Source organism: Oncorhynchus kisutch, unplaced genomic scaffold (genome assembly GCF_002021735.2).
Source record: "Oncorhynchus kisutch isolate 150728-3 unplaced genomic scaffold, Okis_V2 scaffold1019, whole genome shotgun sequence".
NCBI classification, from domain to species: Eukaryota; Metazoa; Chordata; class Actinopteri; order Salmoniformes; family Salmonidae; genus Oncorhynchus; species Oncorhynchus kisutch.
In genome coordinates, this window is record NW_022262964.1 from 57,501 (window position 1) to 78,870 (window position 21,370).

General features: G+C 49.9%; 1 protein-coding gene across 2 annotated transcripts in view; it reads right to left on the reverse strand.

Annotated features, from left to right (window-relative positions):
• Nucleotides 1-21,370, reverse strand: part of LOC116364190 (receptor-type tyrosine-protein phosphatase O-like) — an 87,888-nt gene that overhangs the window by 43,483 nt on the left and 23,035 nt on the right. For both annotated transcript variants that reach the window (XM_031817413.1, XM_031817412.1), the window contains exons 4-11: nucleotides 20,940-21,133; nucleotides 19,599-19,710; nucleotides 19,047-19,210; nucleotides 16,055-16,175; nucleotides 13,351-13,487; nucleotides 9,573-9,711; nucleotides 5,136-5,256; nucleotides 2,531-2,599 (exon numbers count right to left, since the gene is read on the reverse strand). In XM_031817413.1, the coding sequence (XP_031673273.1) occupies nucleotides 2,531-2,599; nucleotides 5,136-5,256; nucleotides 9,573-9,711; nucleotides 13,351-13,487; nucleotides 16,055-16,175; nucleotides 19,047-19,210; nucleotides 19,599-19,710; nucleotides 20,940-21,133 (1,057 nt within the window). The remainder of the gene's footprint in view (nucleotides 1-2,530; nucleotides 2,600-5,135; nucleotides 5,257-9,572; nucleotides 9,712-13,350; nucleotides 13,488-16,054; nucleotides 16,176-19,046; nucleotides 19,211-19,598; nucleotides 19,711-20,939; nucleotides 21,134-21,370) is intronic.

Below are 21,370 nucleotides of genomic sequence, written 5' to 3' on the forward strand. Positions count from 1 at the left end.
CTAACAGCCTTCTGTTGGTTCACAGTGGAGACATCAATGACTGGTCTCCTCATCAGGCCCCTAACAGCCTTCTGTTGGTTCACAGTGGAGACATCAATGACTGGTCTCTTCATCAGGCCCCTAACAGCCTTCTGTTGGTTCACAGTGGAGACATCAATGACTGGTCTCCTCATCAGGCCCCTAACAGCCTTCTGTTGGTTCACAGTGGAGACATCAATGACTGGTCTCCTCATCAGGCCCCTAACAGCCTTCTGTTGGTTCACAGTGGAGACATCAATGACTGGTCTCCTCATCAGGCCCCTAACAGCCTTCTGTTGGTTCACAGTGGAGACATCAATGACTGGTCTCCTCATCAGGCCCCTAACAGCCTTCTGTTGGTTCACAGTGGAGACATCAATGACTGGTCTCCTCATCAGTGTTCTTTAGGGCCCAATGACAGCTGTTTGGCTTTACAGTAGGACTCAGTGTTCATTAGGGCCCAATGACAGCTGTTTGGCTTTACAGTAGGACTCAGTGTTCTTTAGGGCCCAATGACAGCTGCTTGGCTTTACAGTAGGACTCAGTGTTCATTAGGGCCCAATGACAGCTGCTTGGCTTTACAGACCCCATGGTGAGGATCCATTCCACAGAGCTCAATACGCATCAAATGAATGGTCCTATTCCCGCGGCCAACAACGACTTGTTCCTCCACAACAACAATGTAATGTAAAGAAGTTGTTGACGCTAACAGAACTACCACTTAGCCAGCCATTCATCATCATCATGCACGTAGAAAAGACAAGCTGTGCAAGACTGGATCAGCCACATGACTGATGGGATGAAGAGATGGTCCATGTTAACACCACACCATGAGGAGGTATGGCTTAGTGATGGGAGGTGTGTGTGTTTAGGATGAAGAGATGGTCCACGTTAGCACCACACCATGAGGAGGTATGGCTTAGTGATGGGAGGTGTGTGTGTGTTTAGGATGAAGAGATGGTCCACGTTAGCACCACACCATGAGGAGGTATGGCTTAGTGATGGGAGGTGTGTGTGTTTAGGATGAAGAGATGGTCCATGTTAGCACCACACCATGTGGAGGTATGGCTTAGTGATGGGAGGTGTGTGTGTTTAGGATGAAGAGATGGTCCACGTTAGCACCACACCATGAGGAGGTATGGCTTAGTGATGGGAGGTGTGTGTGTTTAGGATGAAGAGATGGTCCACGTTAGCACCACACCATGAGGAGGTATGGCTTAGTGATGGGAGGTATGTGTGTGTTTAGGATGAAGCCATGGCCTGGCGTAAGGGACAGTCTTTAAGCCTTTATATTAAATGTGTGTGTTTAGGATGAAGCCATGGCCTGGCGTAAGGGACAGTCTTTAAGCCTTTATATTCAATGTGTGTGTTTAGGATGAAGCCAAGGCCTGGCGTATGGGACAGTCTTTAAGCCTTTATATTCAATGTGTGTGTTTAGGATGAAGCCAAGGCCTGCCGTATGGGACAGTCTTTAAGCCTTTATATTCAATGTGTGTGTTTAGGATGAAGCCAAGGCCTGCCGTATGGGACAGTCTTTAAGCCTTTATATTCAATGTGTGTGTTTAGGATGAAGCCAAGGCCTGCCGTAAGGGACAGTCTTTAAGCCCTCATATTAATCATCATTAGTCTGTTATCAACAACTTCAGAAGGGCATCGTCTACTGGACATAACTGACTGTTCAACAACCATCTCTTGATAAAAGGTACAGAGTCCCAATTGTTGAAGGGTTTGTCCATTGTTGAAATGTTTCATTAAATAGTAAACGTGTATAGGAGCCAAAACTCCAACCCAAATCATTTCTTCCCCTTTCCCCTACAGAGGAAGCAATGCTGGCCTCTCCTCTGAGATCAGATTTACTACACCGTCATCAAAACTATAATCCTACTAACTCTAGCCAGTGTTAAACAGAGTTGTAGCCTCTCTCTCTCTCTCCCTGGTCTGATAGTTGGATTAGAGGTTATTCCTACTACCTCTAGCCAGTGTTAAACAGAGTTGTAGCCTCTCCCTCCCTGGTCTGATAGTTGGATTAGAGGTTATTCCTACTAACTCTAGCCAGTGTTAAACAGAGTTGTAGCCTCTCTCTCTCTCTCCCTGGTCTGATAGTTGGATTAGAGGTTATTCCTACTACCTCTAGCCAGTGTTACACAGAGTTGTACCTGCTCTCTCTCTGGTCTGATGGATTAGAGGTTATTCCTACTAACTCTAGCCAGTGTTACACAGAGTTGTAGCCGCTCTCTCTCTGGTCTGATGGATTAGAGGTTATTCCTACTAACTCTAGCCAGTGTTAAACAGAGTTGTAGCCTCTCTCTCTCTCCACCTGGTCTGATAGTTGGATTAGAGGTTATTCCTACTAACTCTAGCCAGTGTTAAACAGAGTTGTAGCCTCTCTCTCTCTCCCTGGTCTGATGGATTAGAGGAATGGATTTGAACATTCAGATAGTCTGGTTGACTGAGGACAGCAGACTTGTTGTTTTGGGTTTCTGGTTCAGTGTAGAGATGTGGTAATTCCTACCAGTTGTAGGGCAGTTTGCTGTCTCTCTCAAACGAAGCAAAGTTGACGAATGTTTCTGCTCCGCACTCCCTGGAAGAAAGACAGCGTTTAGCTACAAACACAAAGATAACTCACATTTACTGTATTACCCACATGATGACTAAAACAATAAAGAGGAATTGAAAATGCTTTAACCAAAGATGCTAGTATTCTATCTATTAACAGGCTCTGTGGGTAATGACCTGATCTACACTGGGCAGATCTAACCTGGGGCTCTGTGGGTAATGACCTGATCTACACTGGACAGATCTAACCTGGGGCTCTGTGGGTAATGACCTGATCTACACTGGACAGATCTAACCTGGGGCTCTGTGGGTAATGACCTGATCTACACTGGACAGATCTAACCTGGGGCTCTGTGGGTAATGACCTGATCTACACTGGGCAGATCTAACCTGGGGCTCTGTGGGTAATGACCTGATCTACACTGGACAGATCTAACCTGGGGCTCTGTGGGTAATGACCTGATCTACACTGGACAGATCTAACCTGGGGCTCTGTGGGTAATGACCTGATCTACACTGGACAGATCTAACCTGGGGCTCTGTGGGTAATGACCTGATCTACACTGGGCAGATCTAACCTGGGGCTCTGTGGATAATGACCTGATCTACACTGGACAGATCTAACCTGGGGCTCTGTGGGTAATGACCTGATCTACACTGGACAGATCTAACCTGGGGCTCTGTGGGTAATGACCTGATCTACACTGGACAGATCTAACCTGGGGCTCTGTGGGTAATGACCTGATCTACACTGGACAGATCTAACCTGGGGCTCTGTGGGTAATGACCTGATCTACACTGGGCAGATCTAACCTGGGGCTCTGTGGGTAATGACCTGATCTACACTGGACACCAGTGGTTATGGTAGTCAGGGGGGAGAGGGGCCAGTGGTCTTAGTAGTCAGGGGGAGAGGAGCCAGTGGTCATGGTAGTCAGGAGGAGAGGAGCCGGTGGTCATGGTAGTCAGGAGGAGAGGAGCCAGTGGTCCTGGTAGTCAGGGGGAGAGGAGCCAGTGGTCATGGTAGTCAGGGGGGAGAGGAGCCAGTGGTCATGGTAGTCAGGGGGAGAGGAGCCAGTGGTCATGGTAGTCAGGGGAGGAGAGGAGCCAGTGGTCCTGGTAGTCAGGAGGAGAGGAGCCAGTGGTCATGGTAGTCAGGAGGAGAGGAGCCAGTGGTCTTGGTAGTCAGGGGGGAGAGGAGCCAGTGGTCATGGTAGTCAGGAGGAGAGGAGCCAGTGGTCTTGGTAGTCAGGGGGGAGAGGAGCCAGTGGTCATGGTAGTCAGGGGGAGAGGAGCCAGAGGTCATGGTAGTCAGGGGGGAGAGGAGCCAGTGGTCATGGTAGTCAGGGGAGGAGAGGAGCCAGTGGTCCTGGTAGTCAGGAGGAGAGGAGCCAGTGGTCCTGGTAGTCAGGAGGAGAGGAGCCAGTGGTCATGGTAGTCAGGGGGGAGAGGAGCCAGTGGTCATGGTAGTCAGGGGGAGAGGAGCCAGTGGTCCTGGTAGTCAGGAGGAGAGGAGCCAGTGGTCATGGTAGTCAGGGGGGAGAGGAGCCAGTGGTCTTGGTAGTCAGCGGGAGAGGAGCCAGTGGTCTTGGTAGTCAGGGGGAGAGGGGCCAGTGGTCTTGGTAGTCAGGGGGAGAGGAGCCAGTGGTCATGGTAGTCAGCGGGAGAGGAGCCAGTGGTCTTGGTAGTCAGGGGGAGAGGGGCCAGTGGTCTTGGTAGTCAGGGGGAGAGGAGCCAGTGGTCATGGTAGTCAGGGGAGAGAGGAGCCAGTGGTCTTGGTAGTCAGAGGGAGGGGAGCCAGTGGTCTTGGTAGTCAGGGGGGAGAGGAGCCAGTGGTCTTGGTAGTTAGGGGGGAGAGGAGCCAGTGGTCATGGTAGTCAGGGGGAGAGGAGCCAGTGGTATTGGTAGTCAGGGGGAGAGGAGCCAGTGGTCTTGGTAGTCAGGGGGGAGAGGAGCCAGTGGTCTTGGTAGTCAGGGGGAGAGGAGGAGCCAGTGGTCTTGGTAGTCAGGGGGGAGAAGAGCCAGTGGTCTTGGTAGTCAGGGGGGAGAGGAGCCAGTGGTCTTGGTAGTCAGGGGAGAGGAGCCAGTGGTCTTGGTAGTCAGGGGGGAGAGGAGCCAGTGGTCTTGGTAGTCAGGGGGGAGAGGAGCCAGTGGTCTTGGTAGTCAGGGGGGAGAGGAGCCAGTGGTCTTGGTAGTCAGGGGGAGAGGAGCCAGTGGTCTTGGTAGTCAGGGGGGAGAGGAGCCAGTGGTCTTGGTAGTCAGGGGGGAGAGGAGCCAGTGGTCTTGGTAGTCAGGGGGGAGAGGAGGAGCCAGTGGTCTTGGTAGTCAGGGGGGAGAGGAGCCAGTGGTCTTGGTAGTCAGGGGGGAGAGGAGCCAGTGGTCTTCGTAGTCAGGGGGAGAGGAGCCAGTGGTCTTGGTAGTCAGGGGGAGAGGAGCCAGTGGCTGTACTTGTTCAGCTCTATTTTTCTTAGTCTTCTGACAGAAATATATTAAAAGCCAGAACTGTAGAAAGGTTAGTGTCAGGCTTGTGTGTCCATTATGTGGACAGCTCCCCCATATCTCACCTGGCCATCTGCAGGTGTTTCTTACGCAGCATCATTAGGAAGAGTACCAGCAGGCTGAGAAGGAGGACACTGAGGACTGCTAGAGCAGAGATGGCAGCTACGCTGGGGTTCATCTCTCTGGCTGGGAGGACAATAACATACAGTCATTATCACTGAGGACCTCTAGAGCAGAGATGGAGCTATGCTGGTGTTCATCTCTCTGGCTGGGAGGACAATAACATACAGTCATTATCACTGAGGACCTCTAGAGCAGAGATGGAGCTACGCTGGGGTTCATCTCTCTGGCTGGGAGGACAATAACATACAGTCATTATCACTGAGGACCTCTAGAGCAGAGATGGCAGCTACGCTGGGGTTCATCTCTCTGGCTGGGAGGACAATAGCATACAGTCATTATCACTGAGGACCTCTAGAGTAGAGATGGAGCTACGCTGGGGTTCATCTCTCTGGCTGGGAGGACAATAACATACAGTCATTATCACTGAGGACCTCTAGAGCAGAGATGGAGCTATGCTGGGGTTCATCTCTCTGGCTGGGAGGACAATAACATACAGTCATTATCACTGAGGACCTCTAGAGCAGAGATGGAGCTATGCTGGGGTTCATCTCTCTGGCTGGGAGGACAATAACATACAGTCATTATCACTGAGGACCTCTAGAGCAGAGATGGTGCTACGCTGGGGTTCATCTCTCTGGCTGGGAGGACAATAACATACAGTCATTATCACTGAGGACCTCTAGAGCAGAGATGGAGCTACGCTGGGGTTCATCTCTCTGGCTGGGAGGACAATAACATACAGTCATTATCACTGAGGACCTCTAGAGCAGAGATGGCAGCTACGCTGGGGTTCATCTCTCTGGCTGGGAGGACAATAACATACAGTCATTATCACTGAGGACCTCTAGAGTAGAGATGGAGCTACGCTGGGGTTCATCTCTCTGGCTGGGAGGACAATAACATACAGTCATTATCACTGAGGACCTCTAGAGCAGAGATGGAGCTACGCTGGGGTTCATCTCTCTGGCTGGGAGGACAATAACATACAGTCATTATCACTGAGGCCCTCTAGAGCAGAGATGGAGCTACGCTGGGGTTCATCTCTCTGGCACAGTACACAGTACAGATTCAGGATGATACGACAGGCATACACACAGCCTGCAGACACAGCAATGAGGATCTTAAACTCAGCATTTGAGTCAGAGTGGTTGGGTGTGGTCCACTACAGCCAGCTGACATTGGCCTTCTAGAAAACAGGAACCAGATTTGACCACAGGAGAGAGAGAGATTGGCAGTTAACCTCTTAAAAACAGACTTGTTCTGTAGTGTAAAACTGTAGAACTGTAGAGGTTTAATATACCTCTATTAGAGTGGTGTATGAAGGCTGACTGACTGTACCTGCAGTAGAGATGTGTATGACGAGTGACTGACTGTACCTGCAGTAGAGATGTGTATGAAGGATGACTGTACCTGTAGTAGAGATGTGTATGAAGGCTGACTGACTGTACCTGCAGTAGAGATGTGTATGAAGGCTGACTGTACCTGCAGTAGAGATGTGTATGAAGGCTGACTGACTGTACCTGCAGTAGAGATGTGTATGAAGGCTGACTGTACCTGTAGTAGATATGTGTATGAAGGCTGACTGTACCTGTAGTAGAGATGTGTATGAAGGCTGACTGTACCTGTAGTAGTGATGTGTATGAAGGCTGACTGTACCTGTAGTAGAGATGTGTATGAAGGCTGACTGACTGTACCTGCAGTAGAGATGTGTATGAAGGCTGACTGTACCTGTAGTAGAGATGTGTATGAAGGCTGACTGACTGTACCTGCAGTAGAGATGTGTATGAAGGCTGACTGTACCTGTAGTAGAGATGTGTATGAAGGCTGACTGACTGTACCTGCAGTAGAGATGTGTATGAAGGCTGACTGTACCTGTAGTAGAGATGTGTATGAAGGCTGACTGACTGTACCTGCAGTAGAGATGTGTATGAAGGCTGACTGTACCTGTAGTAGAGATGTGTATGAAGGCTGACTGTACCTGTAGTAGAGATGTGTATGAAGGCTGACTGTACCTGTAGTAGAGATGTGTATGAAGGCTGACTGTACCTGTAGTAGTGATGTGTATGAAGGCTGACTGTACCTGTAGTAGAGATGTGTATGAAGGCTGACTGTACCTGTAGTAGAGATGTGTATGAAGGCTGACTGTACCTGTAGTAGAGATGTGTATGAAGGCTGACTGACTGTACCTGTAGTAGAGATGTGTATGAAGGCTGACTGACTGTACCTGTAGTAGAGATGTGTATGAAGGCTGTCTGACTGTACCGGTAGTAGAGATGTGTATGAAGGCTGTCTGGCTGTACCGGTAGTAGAGATGTGTATGAAGGCTGACTGTACCTGTAGTTGAGATGTGTATGAAGGCTGACTGACTGTACCTGTAGTAGAGATGTGTGTGAAGGATGACTGTACCTGTAGTAGAGACGTGTATGAAGGCTGACTGACTGTACCTGCAGTAGAGATGTGTATGAAGGCTGACTGACTGTACCTGTAGTAGAGATGTGTATGAAGGCTGACTGACTGTACCTGTAGTAGAGATGTGTATGAAGGCTGACTGTACCTGTAGTAGAAATGTGTATGAAGGCTGACTGTACCTGTAGTAGAGATGTGTATGAAGGCTGACTGTACCTGTAGTAGAGATGTGTATGAAGGCTGACTGTACCTGTAGTAGAGATGTGTATGAAGGCTGACTGTACCTGTAGTAGAGATGTGTATGAAGGCTGACTGACTGTACCTGTAGTAGAGATGTGTATGAAGGCTGACTGACTGTACCTGTAGTAGAGATGTGTATGAAGGCTGACTGTACCTGTAGTAGAGATGTGTATGAAGGCTGACTATACCTGTAGTAGAGATGTGTATGAAGGCTGACTGACTAAACCTGTAGTAGAGACGTGTATGAAGGCTGACTGACTGTACCTGTAGTAGAGATGTGTATGAAGTCTGACTGACTGTACCTGTAGTAGAGATGTGTATGAAGGCTGTCTGACTGTACCGGTAGTAAAGATGTGTATGACGAGTGACTGACTGTACCTGCAGTAGAGATGTGTATGAAGGCTGACTGTACCTGTAGTAGAGATGTGTATGAAGGCTGACTGTACCTGTAGTAGAGATGTGTATGAAGGCTGACTGTACCTGTAGTAGAGATGTGTATGATGGCTGACTGTACCTGTAGTAGAGATGTGTATGAAGGCTGACTGTACCTGTAGTAGAGATGTGTATGAAGGCTGACTGACCTGTAGTAGAGATGTGTATGAAGGCTGACTGTACCTGTAGTAGAAATGTGTATGAAGGCTGACTGACTGTACCTGTAGTAGAGATGTGTATGAAGGCTGACTGACTGTACCTGTAGTAGAGATGTGTATGAAGGCTGACTGTACCTGTAGTAGAGATGTGTATGAAGGCTGACTGACTGTACCTGTAGTAGAGACGTGTATGAAGGCTGACTGACTGTACCTGTAGTAGAGATGTGTATGAAGGCTGACTGACTGTACCTGTAGTAGAGATGTGTATGAAGGCTGACTGACTGTACCTGTAGTAGAGACGTGTATGAAGGCTGACTGACTGTACCTGTAGTAGAGATGTGTATGAAGGCTGACTGACTGTACCTGTAGTAGAGATGTGTATGAAGGCTGTCTGACTGTACCGGTAGTAGAGATGTGTATGAAGGCTGACTGACTGTACCTGTAGTAGAGATGTGTATGAAGGCTGACTGTACCTGTAGTAGAAATGTGTATGAAGGCTGACTGTACCTGTAGTAGAGATGTGTATGAAGGCTGACTGTACCTGTAGTAGAGATGTGTTTGAAGGCTGACTGTACCTGTAGTAGAGATGTGTATGAAGGATGAATGTACCTGTAGTAGAGATGTGTATGAAGGCTGACTGACTGTACCTGTAGTAGAGATGTGTATGAAGGCTGACTGACTGTACCTGTAGTAGAGATGTGTATGAAGGCTGACTGTACCTGTAGTAGAGATGTGTATGAAGGCTGACTGACTGTACCTGTAGTAGAGATGTGTATGAAGGCTGACTGACTGTACCTGTAGTAGAGATGTGTATGAAGGCCGACTGACTGTACCTGTAGTAGAGATGTGTATGAAGGATGACTGTACCTGTAGTAGAGATGTGTATGAAGGCTGACTGTACCTGTAGTAGAGATGTGTATGAAGGCTGACTGTACCTGTAGTAGAGATGTGTATGAAGACTGACTGTACCTGTAGTAGAGATGTGTATGAAGGCTGACTGACTGTACCTGTAGTAGAGATGTGTATGAAGGATGACTGTACCTGTAGTAGAGATGTGTATGAAGGCTGACTGTACCTGTAGTAGAGATGTGTATGAAGGCTGACTGTACCTGTAGTAGAGATGTGTATGAAGGCTGACTGTACCTGTAGTAGAGATGTGTATGAAGGCTGGCTCGCTGGGCGTACTGTAGCTATAACTGATCACACTGCAGTTATAGGAGGAGGAGGGTAGCAGGCTGGACACTGTCACCACATGGGACTGGGCTGTTAGAGGCTCCCGAGCCTGCAGAGAGAACAGAGAACATACTGGAAGGACAGAACACCGTACTGTAGAACAGAGAGAACAGAGAACATACTGGAAGGACAGAACACCGTACTGTAGAACAGAGAGAACAGAGAACATACTGCAAGGACAGAACACTACTATCTACTGTCTGATTCAGGCCTGTCTGAGTGGACTAATCCATTGTAGAGGTCTGTCTGAGTGGACTAATCCATTGTAGAGGTCTGTCTGAGTGGACTAATCCATTATAGAGGCCTGTCTGAGTGGACTAATCCATTGTAGAGGTCTGTCTGAGTGGACTAATCCATTATAGAGGCCTGTCTGAGTGGACAAATCCATTATAGAGGCCTGTCTGAGTGGACTAATCCATTATAGAGGCCTGTCTGAGTGGACTAATCCATTAGGGAGGTCTGTCTGAGTGGACTAACCCATTGTAGAGGCCTGTCTGAGTGGACTAATCCATTGTAGAGGTCTGTCTGAGTGGACTAATCCATTATAGAGGCCTGTCTGAGTGGACTAATCCATTATAGAGGCCTGTCTGAGTGGACTAATCCATTATAGAGGCCTGTCTGAGTGGACTAATCCATTGTAGAGGTCTGTCTGAGTGGACTAATCCATTATAGAGGCCTGTCTGAGTGGACTAATCCATTATAGAGGCCTGTCTGAGTGGACTAATCCATTAGGGAGGTCTGTCTGAGTGGACTAACCCATTGTAGAGGCCTGTCTGAGTGGACTAATCCATTGTAGAGGTCTGTCTGAGTGGACTAATCCATTGTAGAGGTCTGTCTGAGTGGACTAATCCATTATAGAGGCCTGTCTGAGTGGACTAATCCATTATAGAGGCCTGTCTGAGTGGACTAATCCATTATAGAGGCCTGTCTGAGTGGACTAATCCATTAGGGAGGTCTGTCTGAGTGGACTAATCCATTATAGAGGCCTGTCTGAGTGGACTAATCCATTATAGAGGCCTGTCTGAGTGGACTAATCCATTATAGAGGCCTGTCTGAGTGGACTAATCCATTATAGAGGACTGTCTGAGTGGACTAATCCATTATAGAGGCCTGTCTGAGTGGACTAATCCATTATAGAGGCCTGTCTGAGTGGACTAATCCATTATAGAGGTCTGTCTGAGTGGACTAATCCATTATAGAGGTCTGTCTGAGTGGACTAATCCATTATAGAGGCCTGTCTGAGTGGACTAATCCATTATAGAGGTCTGTCTGAGTGGACTAATCCATTAGGGAGGTCTGTCTGAGTGGACTAACCCATTATAGAGGCCTGAATGTTTGTTACTATGGTTACAGTCATGTCTGTTAATGCATTCAATATAGTCTTATTACAATCTTCCATTGTCATTGTGCGAGTGGACATGTTGTTTACAGCGTAACCTAGGCTACACTGGTGAGAAACAAGTTTTGGTTTATTTCATTTACGAGTTTTGTCAATTTATTCGTTGTCTTTTGTTTGGAGCGCTCCAGTCACTGTTGAGTACGGACAGGAACTGATTACCTGTAGAGGTAGTCCTAGTCTACCTGTTGAGTACGGACAGGAACTGATTACCTGTAGCAGTAGTCCTAGTCTACCTGTTGAGTAAGGACAGGAACTGATTACCTGTAGCAGTAGTCCTAGTCTACCTGTTGAGTACGGACAGGAACTGATTACCTGTAGAGGTAGTCCTAGTCTACCTGTTGAATAAGGACAGGAACTGATTACCTGTAGAAGTAGTCCTAGTCTACCTGTTGAATAAGGACAGGAACTGATTACCTGTAGAAGTAGTCCTAGTCTACCTGTTGAGTAAGGACAGGAACTGATTACCTGTAGAAGTAGTCCTAGTCTACCTGTTGAGTACGGACAGGAACTGATTACCTGTAGAAGTAGTCCTAGTCTACCAGGCCTGTAAATGTGTCCATTTGGGGATCCGATACGGTTTCTGATCGTCTTAACTCACCATCACCGTGGAGCTTCTCAAAGTTATGTTTTATTCGCCAACAGCAACAAGTAAACAAAGTCTGTTTTTTACATCCGTTGGGAATGTCAATAGTTCCTCAACGTAGACTATTAGAAACATCTATCCAGCTCTCGCACTTTTGATAACCACTCAGCATGACAGGGGAGAAAATGTAATGCTCTGATCCGGTGGAAACATAAACAACCTGATTACCGCTTATCCCTGCACACGTAGCCAACAGCATGTCTGTCCGGAGCTCACTGGGCCTCTACGGGCCCTGAATACTTGATACAATGTTTCAGTTCACTAGCACCAGCTTCAGACTGACCCAATTAATAGTTGATACAATGTTTCAGTTCACTAGCACCAGCTTCAGACTGACCCAGTTAATAGTTGATACAATGTTTCAGTTCACTAGCACCAGCTTCAGACTGACCCAGTTAATAGTTGATACAATGTTTCAGTTCACTAGCACCCTGGTACCATCACAGATGACAGCAGTGTACTACAGGACATAGGGAACAGGGTACCATTACAGATGACAGCAGTGTACTACAGGACATAGGGAACAGGGTATCATTACAGTCTGGCAGTGTACTACAGGACATAGGGAACAGGGTACCATTACAGTCTGGCAGTGTACTACAGGACATAGGGAACAGGGTACCATCACAGTCTGGCAGTGTACTACAGGACATAGGGAACAGGTTACCATTACAGTCTGGCAGTGTACTACAGGACATAGGGAACAGGGTACCATTACAGTCTGGCAGTGTACTACAGGACATAGGGAACAGGGTATCATTACAGTCTGGCAGTGTACTACAGGACATAGGGAACAGGGTACCATTACAGTCTGGCAGTGTACTACAGGACATAGGGAACAGGGTACCATCACAGATGACAGCAGTGTACTACAGGACATAGGGAACAGGGTACCATTACAGTCTGGCAGTGTACTACAAGACATAGGGAACAGGGTATCATTACAGTCTGGCAGTGTACTACAGGACATAGGGAACAGGGTACCATTACAGATGACAGCAGTGTACTACAGGACATAGGGAACAGGGTATCATTACAGTCTGGCAGTGTACTACAGGACATAGGGAACAGGGTACCATCACAGATGACAGCAGTGTACTACAGGACATAGGGAACAGGGTATCATTACAGTCTGGCAGTGTACTACAGGACATAGGGAACAGGGTACCATTACAGTCTGGCAGTGTACTACAGGACATAGGGAACAGGGTACCATTACAGTCTGGCAGTGTACTACAGGACATAGGGAACAGGGTACCATAACAGATGACAGTAGTGTACTACAGGACATAGGGAACAGGGCACCATTACAGTCTGGCAGTGTACTACAGGACATAGGGAACAGGGTACCATTACAGTCTGGCAGTGTACTACAGGACATAGGGAACAGGGTATCATTACAGTCTGGCAGTGTACTACAGGACATAGGGAACAGGGTATCATTACAGTCTGGCAGTGTACTACAGGACATAGGGAACAGGGTATCATTACAGTCTGGCAGTGTACTACAGGACATAGGGAACAGGGTATCATTACAGTCTGGCAGTGTACTACAGGACATAGGGAACAGGGTACCATTACAGTCTGGCAGTGTACTACAGGACATAGGAACAGGGTATCATTACAGATGACAGAGCATCTCTTACCTTGAGGTCCTTGTTGATGGTGTTGGTGGGTTTACAGAGCACCTGGTAGAAGTCAACCACTCCCTCCCCGCTCCAGAGCAGGGTCACTGAGGAGTGGGTGGCATTCACCGCGTACAGGGACCGCGGAGGGGCTGGCTCTGTCACAAACACAACAGGAGAAACGCCTGGGTCAACCTCCACAGACACAGGTAGACTGTAGCTCTGTGGTCGTCCCAGACTGTCTTGTCTACTGTTATCCTCTAGTCCACAGACACGGGTTGGACTGTCTTGTCTACTGTTATCCTCTAGTCCACAGACACAGGTAGGACTGTCTTCTCTACTGTTATCCTCTAGTCCACAGACACAGGTAGACTGTAGCTCTGCAGTCGTCCCAGACTGTCTTGTCTACTGTTATCCTCTAGTCCACAGACACAGGTAGACTGTAGCTCTGCAGTCGTCCCAGACTGTCTTGTCTACTGTTAACCTCTAGTCCACAGACACAGGTAGACTGTAGCTCTGCTGTCGTCCCAGACTGTCTTGTCTACTGTTATCCTCTAGTCCACAGACACGGGTAGACTGTAGCTCTGTGGTCGTCCCAGACTGTCTTGTCTACTGTTATCCTCTAGTCCACAGACACAGGTAGGACTGTCTTGTCTACTGTTATCCTCTAGTCCACAGACACAGGTAGACTGTAGCTCTGTGGTTGTCCCAGACTGCCTTGTTTACTAGTTAGACCGAACTACTGAGGGATGTGGAAAAGAAGGCAGGCTGTGTCACAACCCCAGGTTCACTTCCTCAATCAGTGCTGTTATAAGCTGCTATTGTGACATCAAACATCCAGTACACAGTCGTGGCCAAAAGTTTTGAGAATTACACAAATATTAATTTTCATGAAGTTTGCTGCTTCAGTGTCTTTAGATATTTTTGTCAGATGTTACTATGGGATACTGAAGTATAATTACAAGCATTTCATAAGTGTCAAAGGCTTTTATTGACAATTACATGAAGTTGATGCAAAGAGTCAATATTTTGCAGTGTTGACCCTCTTTTTCAAGACCTTTGCAATCTGCCCTGGCACGCTGTCAATTAACTTCTGGGCCTCTTCCTGACTGATGGCAGCCCATTCTTGCATAATCAATGCTTGGAGTTTGTCAGAATTTGTGGGTTTTTGTTTGTCCACCCGCCTCTAGAGGATTGACCACAAGTTCTCAATGGGATTAAGGTCTGAGAAGTTTCCTGGCCATGGACCCAAAATATTGATGTTTTGTTCCCAGAGCCACTTAGTTATCACTTTTGCCTAATGGCAAGGTGCTCCATCGTGCTGGAAAAGGCATTGTTCATCACCAAACTGTTCCTGGATGGTTGGGAGAAGTTGCTCTCAGAAGGTGTGTTGGTACCATTCTTTATTCATGGCTGTGTTCTTAGGCAAAATTGTGAGTGAGCCCACTCCCTTGGCTGAGAAGCAACCCCACACATGAATGGTCTCAGGATGCTTTACTGTTGGCATGACACAGGACTGATGGTAGCGCTCACCTTGTCTTCTCCGGACAAGCTTTATTTCCGGATGCCCCAAACAATCGGAAAGGGGATTCATCAGAGAAAATGACTTTACCCCAGTCCCCAGCAGTCCAATCACTGTACCTTTTGCAGAATATCAGTCTGTCCCTGATGTTTTTCCTGGAGAGAAGTGGCTTCTTTGCTGCCCTTCTTGACACCAGGCCATCCTCCAAAAGTTTTCGCCTCACTGTGCGTGCAGATGCACTCACACCTGCCTGCTGCCATTCCTGACCAAGCTCTGTACTGGTGGTGCACCGATCCCACAGCTGAATCAACTTTAGGAGACGGTCCTGGCGCTTGCTGGACTTTCTTGGGCGCCCTGAAGCCTTCACAACAATTGAACCGCTCTCCTTAAAGTTCTTGATGATCCGATAAATGGTTCATTTAGGTGCAATCTTACTGGGAGCAATATCCTTGCCTGTGAAGCCTGTTTAGTGCAAAGCAATGATGACGGCACGTGTTTCCTTGCAGGTAACCATGATTGACAGAGGAAGAACAGTGATTCCAAGCACCACCCTCCTTTTGAAGCATCCAGTCTGTTATTCGAACTCAATCAGTATGACAGAGTGATCTCCAGCCTTGTCCTCGTCAATACTCACACCTGTGTTAACGAGAGAATCACTGACATGATGTCAGCTGGTCCTTTTGTGGCAGGGCTGAAATGCAGTGGAAATGTTTTTTTGGGGGGGGATTCAGCTAATTTGCATGGCAAATAGGGACTTTGAAGTTAATTGCAATTCCTCTGATCACTCTTCATGACATTCTGGAGTATATGCAAATTGCCATCACACAAACTGAGGCAGCAGACTTTGTGAAAATGAATATTTGTGTCATTCTCCAAACGTTTGGCCGTGACTGCAGTGGCTTCTCAGAGGAGCTGATAGTTTGTCCGTTTGGCTCCATTTGGTCATTGAACACAGATGTCAAAGTGAAAAGTGATGCCATGTTGGAAGCTGGATTGGGTTAACCAGGCTCCTTCTCCAATCCTCTTCTCTGGCTCTTTAATGTCATTCTCCCTCTGTTTCTCTACAACCTTTTGTTGCTGCTTTGAGACAAGATGTCCCAGAGACCCCCTGGTGTGTGTGTGTGTGTGTGTGTGTGTGTGTGTGTGTGTGTGTGTGTGTGTGTGTGTGTGTGTGTGTGTGTGTGTGTGTGTGTGTGTGCGTACCCAGTTTAATGATGTTGGGGACAGAGGAGTTGCGTTTGCCTTCGGTACAGGCTGATACAGTCAGGTTATAAATGTCTCCTGGAGGCAGGGCCAGACTGGCACCCATCACATTACGGGTGACCTGGGAACAGGGATAACACACTGTCAGGGCCAGACTGGCACCCATCACATTACGGGTGACCTGGGAACAGGGATAACACACTGTCAGGGCCAGACTGGCACCCATCACATTACGGGTGACCTGCAGGGGGAACAAGGATAACACACTGTCAGGGCCAGACTGGCACCCATCACATTACGGGTGACCTGGGAACAGGGATAACACACTGTCAGGGCCAGACTGGCATCCATCACATTACGGGTGACCTGCAGGGGGAACAGGGATAACACACTGTCAGGGCCAGACTGGCACCCATCACATTACGGGTGACCTGGGAACAGGGATAACACACTGTCAGGGCCAGACTGGCACCCATCACATTACGGGTGACCTGGGAACAGGGATAACACACACTGTCAGGACAACGCTACACACACCCATCACATTACGGGTGACCTGGGAACAGGGATAACACACTGTCAGGGCCAGACTGGCACCCATCACATTACAGGTGACCTGGGAACAGGGATAACACACACTGTCAGGACCAGACTGGCACCCATCACATTACGGGTGACCTGGGAACAGGGATAACACACTGTCAGGGCCAGACTGGCACCCATCACATTACGGGTGACCTGCAGGGGGAACAGGGATAACACACTGTCAGGACAACACTACACACACTGATATGACAAGATCACACCCTCAGGAGGCTGAATATCCCATAATGACAAAGCAAAAACAGTTTTTTAGAAATGTTTGCAAATGTATTAAGAAGGTCTGGGGGTGTGGAGGTCTGGAGGTGGGGAGGTATGGAGGTCTGGAGGTGTGGAGGTCTGGAGGTGTGGAGGTCTGGGGGTGTGGAGGTCTGGGGGTGTGGAGGTCTGGGGGTGTGGAGGTCTGGAGGTGGGGAGGTATGGGGGTGTGGAGGTCTGGAGGTGGGGAGGTATGGAGGTCTGGGGGTGTGGAGGTCTGGAGGTGGGGAGGTATGGAGGTCTGGGGGTGTGGAGGTCTGGAGGTGGGGAGGTATGGAGGTCTGGGGGTGTGGAGGTCTGGAGGTGGGGAGGTATGGAGGTCTGGGGGTGTGGAGGTCTGGAGGTGGGGAGGTATGGAGGTCTGGGGGTGTGGAGGTATGGAGGTGGGGAGGTATGGAGGTCTGGGGGTGTGGAGGTCTGGAGGTGGGGAGGTATGGAGGTCTGGGGGTGTGGAGGTCTGGAGGTGGGGAGGTATGGAGGTCTGGGGGTGTGGAGGTCTGGAGGTGGGGAGGTATGGAGGTCTGGGGGTGTGGAGGTCTGGAGGTGGGGAGGTATGGAGGTCTGGGGGTGTGGAGGTCTGGAGGTGGGGAGGTATGGAGGTCTGGGGGTGTGGAGGTCTGGAGGTGGGGAGGTATGGAGGTCTGGGGGTGTGGAGGTCTGGAGGTGGGGAGGTATGGAGGTCTGGGGGTGTGGAGGTCTGGAGGTGGGGAGGTATGGAGGTCTGGGGGTGTGGAGGTCTGGAGGTGGGGAGGTATGGAGGTCTGGGGTGTGGAGGTCTGGAGGTGGGGAGGTATGGAGGTCTGGGGGTGTGGAGGTCTGGAGGTGGGGAGGTATGGAGGTCTGGGGGTGTGGAGGTCTGGAGGTGGGGAGGTATGGAGGTCTGGGGGTGTGGAGGTCTGGGGGTGTGGAGGTCTGGGGGTGTGGAGGTCTGGAGGTGGGGAGGTATGGAGGTCTGGGGGTGTGGAGGTCTGGAGGTGGGGAGGTATGGAGGTCTGGGGGTGTGGAGGTCTGGAGGTGGGGAGGTATGGAGGTCTGGGGGTGTGGAGGTCTGGAGATCTGGAGGTCTGGAGATCTGGAGGTATAGAGGTATGGAGGTCTGGGGGTGTGGAGGTCTGGAGGTGGGGAGGTATGGAGGTCTGGGGGTGTGGAGGTCTGGAGGTGGGGAGGTATGGAGGTCTGGGGGTGTGGAGGTCTGGAGGTGGGGAGGTATGGAGGTCTGGGGGTGTGGAGGTCTGGAGATCTGGAGGTCTGGAGATCTGGAGGTATAGAGGTATGGAGGTGTGGAGGTGTGGAGGTGTGGAGGTATGGAGGTCTGGAGGTGTGGAGGTCTGGAGGTGTGGTGTGGTGTGGTGTGGAGGTCTGGAGGTGTGGTCTGGAGGTATGGAGGGGAGATCTGGAGGTATGGAGGTGTGGAGGTGTGGAGTTATGGAGGTCTGGAGGTGTGGAGGTCTGGAGGTCTGGAGATGTGGAGATGTGGAGGTATGGAGGTCTGGAGGTATGGAGGTGTGGAGGTGTGGACGTGTGAAGGTGTGGAGGTCTGGAGGTGTGGAGGTCTGGAGGTGTGGAGGTCTGGAGGTGTGGAGGTCTGGAGGTGTGGAGGTCTGAAGGTCTGGAGGTATGGAGGTGTGGGGGTGTGGAGGTCTGGAGGTCTGGAGGTGTGGAGGTGTGGAGGTGTAGAGGTCTGGAGGTCTGGAGGTCTGGAGGTGTGAAGGTATGGAGGTCTGGAGGTATGGAGGTCTGGAGGTGTGAAGGTGTGGAGGTGTGGAGGTATGGAGGTGTGGAGGTGTGGAGGTGTGAAGGTGTGGAGGTGTGAAGGTGTGGAGGTGTGGAGGTGTGGAGGTATGGAGGTGTGGAGGTGTGAAGGTGTGGAGGTGTGGAGGTCTGGAGGTCTGGAGGTGTTGAGGTCTGGAGGTGTGGAGGTCTGGAGGTCTGGAGGTGTTGAGGTCTGGAGGTGTGGAGGTCTGGAGGTGTGGAGGTGTGGAGGTGTGGAGGTCTGGAGGTCTGGAGGTGTGGAGGTGTGGAGGTCTGGAGGTCTGGAGGTGTGGAGGTGTGGAGGTCTGGAGGTATGGAGGTGTGGAGGTGTGGAGGTGTGAAGGTCTGGAGGTCTGGAGGTGTAGAGGTGTCAGTGACTCACATCAGTGGAGTAAGTCCTCTTGGATCCCTTCTTGCCGTGAGCTGTGACCTGCCAGTGTAGCATCCTGCTGTGGGACATGTCTATGAAGAGTTCCCCGTAGGTCCAGCGGACGTACAGAGTCCCATGGTTGTAGTCTACTGACGAGATGTGGGGGGCCTCAGGAGCTGGGGCAGAGCAGGAGGACATGAGGATGTGTGTGGTGCCATAGTGTGTGTGGTGCTATGGGGTGTGTGGTGCCATAGTGTGTGTGGTGCTATGGGGTGTGTGGTGCTATGGGGTGTGTGGTGCTATGGGGTGTGTGGTGCTATGGGGTGTGTGATGCTATGGGGTGTGTGGTGCTATGGGGTGTGTGGTGCCATAGTGTGTGTGGTGCCATGGTGTGGGTTTGTGTGTGGTGTGTGTGCGTGTGGTGCCATGGAGTGGGTTTGTGTGTGGTGTGTGTGTGTGTTGCCATTGGGTGTGTGTGTGTGTGTGTGTGTGTGTGTGTGTGTGTGTGTGTGTGTGTGTGTGTGTGTGTGTGTGTGTGTGTGTGTGTGTGTGTGTGTGTGGTACCTGTAACAAAGCTAACAGTAGAGCTGTCACAGCAGCTGAGAGGGGGATCGCCCCACGTCACCATGGTAACACGGAAGTTGTAGTACCAGGCCGGCAACAGATCTGTCACTCTCTGGAGGAGGGAGAGGAGGAGAGATGAAGAGGAGGAGAGAGGGAGAGGAGGAGAGAGGGAGAAGAGGAGAGAGGGAGAAGAGGAGAAAGGGAGAGGAGAGGAGGAGAGAGGGAGAGATGAAGAGGAGGAGAGAGGGAGAGGAGGAGAGAGGGAGAAGAGGATAGATGAAGAGGAGGAGAGATGAAGAGGAGGAGAGAGGGAGAAGACTAGAGAGGGAGAGATGGAAGGGAGGGGAGAGGAGGAGAGAGGGAGAGAGGGAAGGAAGAAGAGGAGAGAGGGAGAGGAGAAGAGGGAGGGGAGAGGAGGGGAGAGGGAGAGAGGGAAGGGAGAGGAGGAGAGAGGGAGAGGAGAAGAGGGAGAGGAGGAGGGGAGAGGGAGAGGAGGAGGGGAGAGGGAGAGAGGGAGAGGAGGAGGGGCGAGGAGGAGAGACGGAGAAACTAACAAGACCACAGCTAGCTAGGACACATGCTAGCGTACTCTCTGAAGTGGTTTATATTAACAAGACTAGCTAGGACACATGCTAGCGTACTCTCTGAAGTGGTTTCCAGACAATCCAATTTAACTCCTCCTCCTCACTTACTGGATTGGTTGAAAAATACAGAAGAGAACCACCCGACAGTTATTGTTTTCTCATCATGATCAGAACGTGAGGCATCCCTCTCAGGCCTTTCTTTTACACCTGCTACGTTACGTTAGCAATGCTCAGAGCCTAGTGGGTCATGTGATCTAAAATAACATAGCATGACTTGTCTGCTAAAACAGGGGTCTGCTAAAACAACCACAGTACCAGACCAGCAACAGATATGTCTCTCTCTAGAGTAGAGAGGGAGAGATCTGTTAAAACAGGGGCCAACCACAGTACCAGACCAGCAACAGATCTGTGTCTCTCTGGAGTAGGCAGTGAGAGATCTGTTAAAACAGGGGACAACCACAGTACCAGACCAGCAACAGATCTGTCTCTCTCTGGAGTAGGGAGTGAGAGATCTGTTAAAACAGGGGACAACCACAGTACCAGACCAGCAACAGATCTGTGTCTCTCTTGAGTAGGGAGGGAGAGAGATGAGAGAAGAGACAGCTAGAGGAGGGGTGAGCCTAGTGACACACGTCATCTAACATAAAGTACCACCACAAAACAGTCTGGCTACAACCCTGCTACAGGCAGATAGGTGATTGGCTAAGGCCATGCGGCAGGTGATTGGCTGGGTCAGGGTTAGGGCGGGACTAGTTACCACGGATGCGATGACTGAGGCAGTAGCAGCGATCTCGTAGTACGTGGTCCACTCGGAGGCCAGCGTGACAGGGTTGAAGAAGAATGTCTGCAGGACGTACTTCCTGAATGCCACGTGGTACGGTCTCTGCCACGACAGGATGACTGCAGTCGGGCTCAGAGAATACACCACCAGCTCCCGCACTCCCGTTGGCTCTAGAGACAGACAGACAAAACCAGGCAGCCAATCAGAACCAACATCAGGCTACAAACAGCTGATTAAATTCAAAACCGAAGCAACAAGCTGATTCAGCCAATCCATGATTTGATTAACAAGGTCTGTGTTCCAAATATTACACTATTCCCTATGGGCCCTGGTCTAAAGTAGTGCCCTACCCCTATGGGCCCTGGTCTACAGTAGTGACCTACCCCTATGGGTCCTGGTCTAAAGTA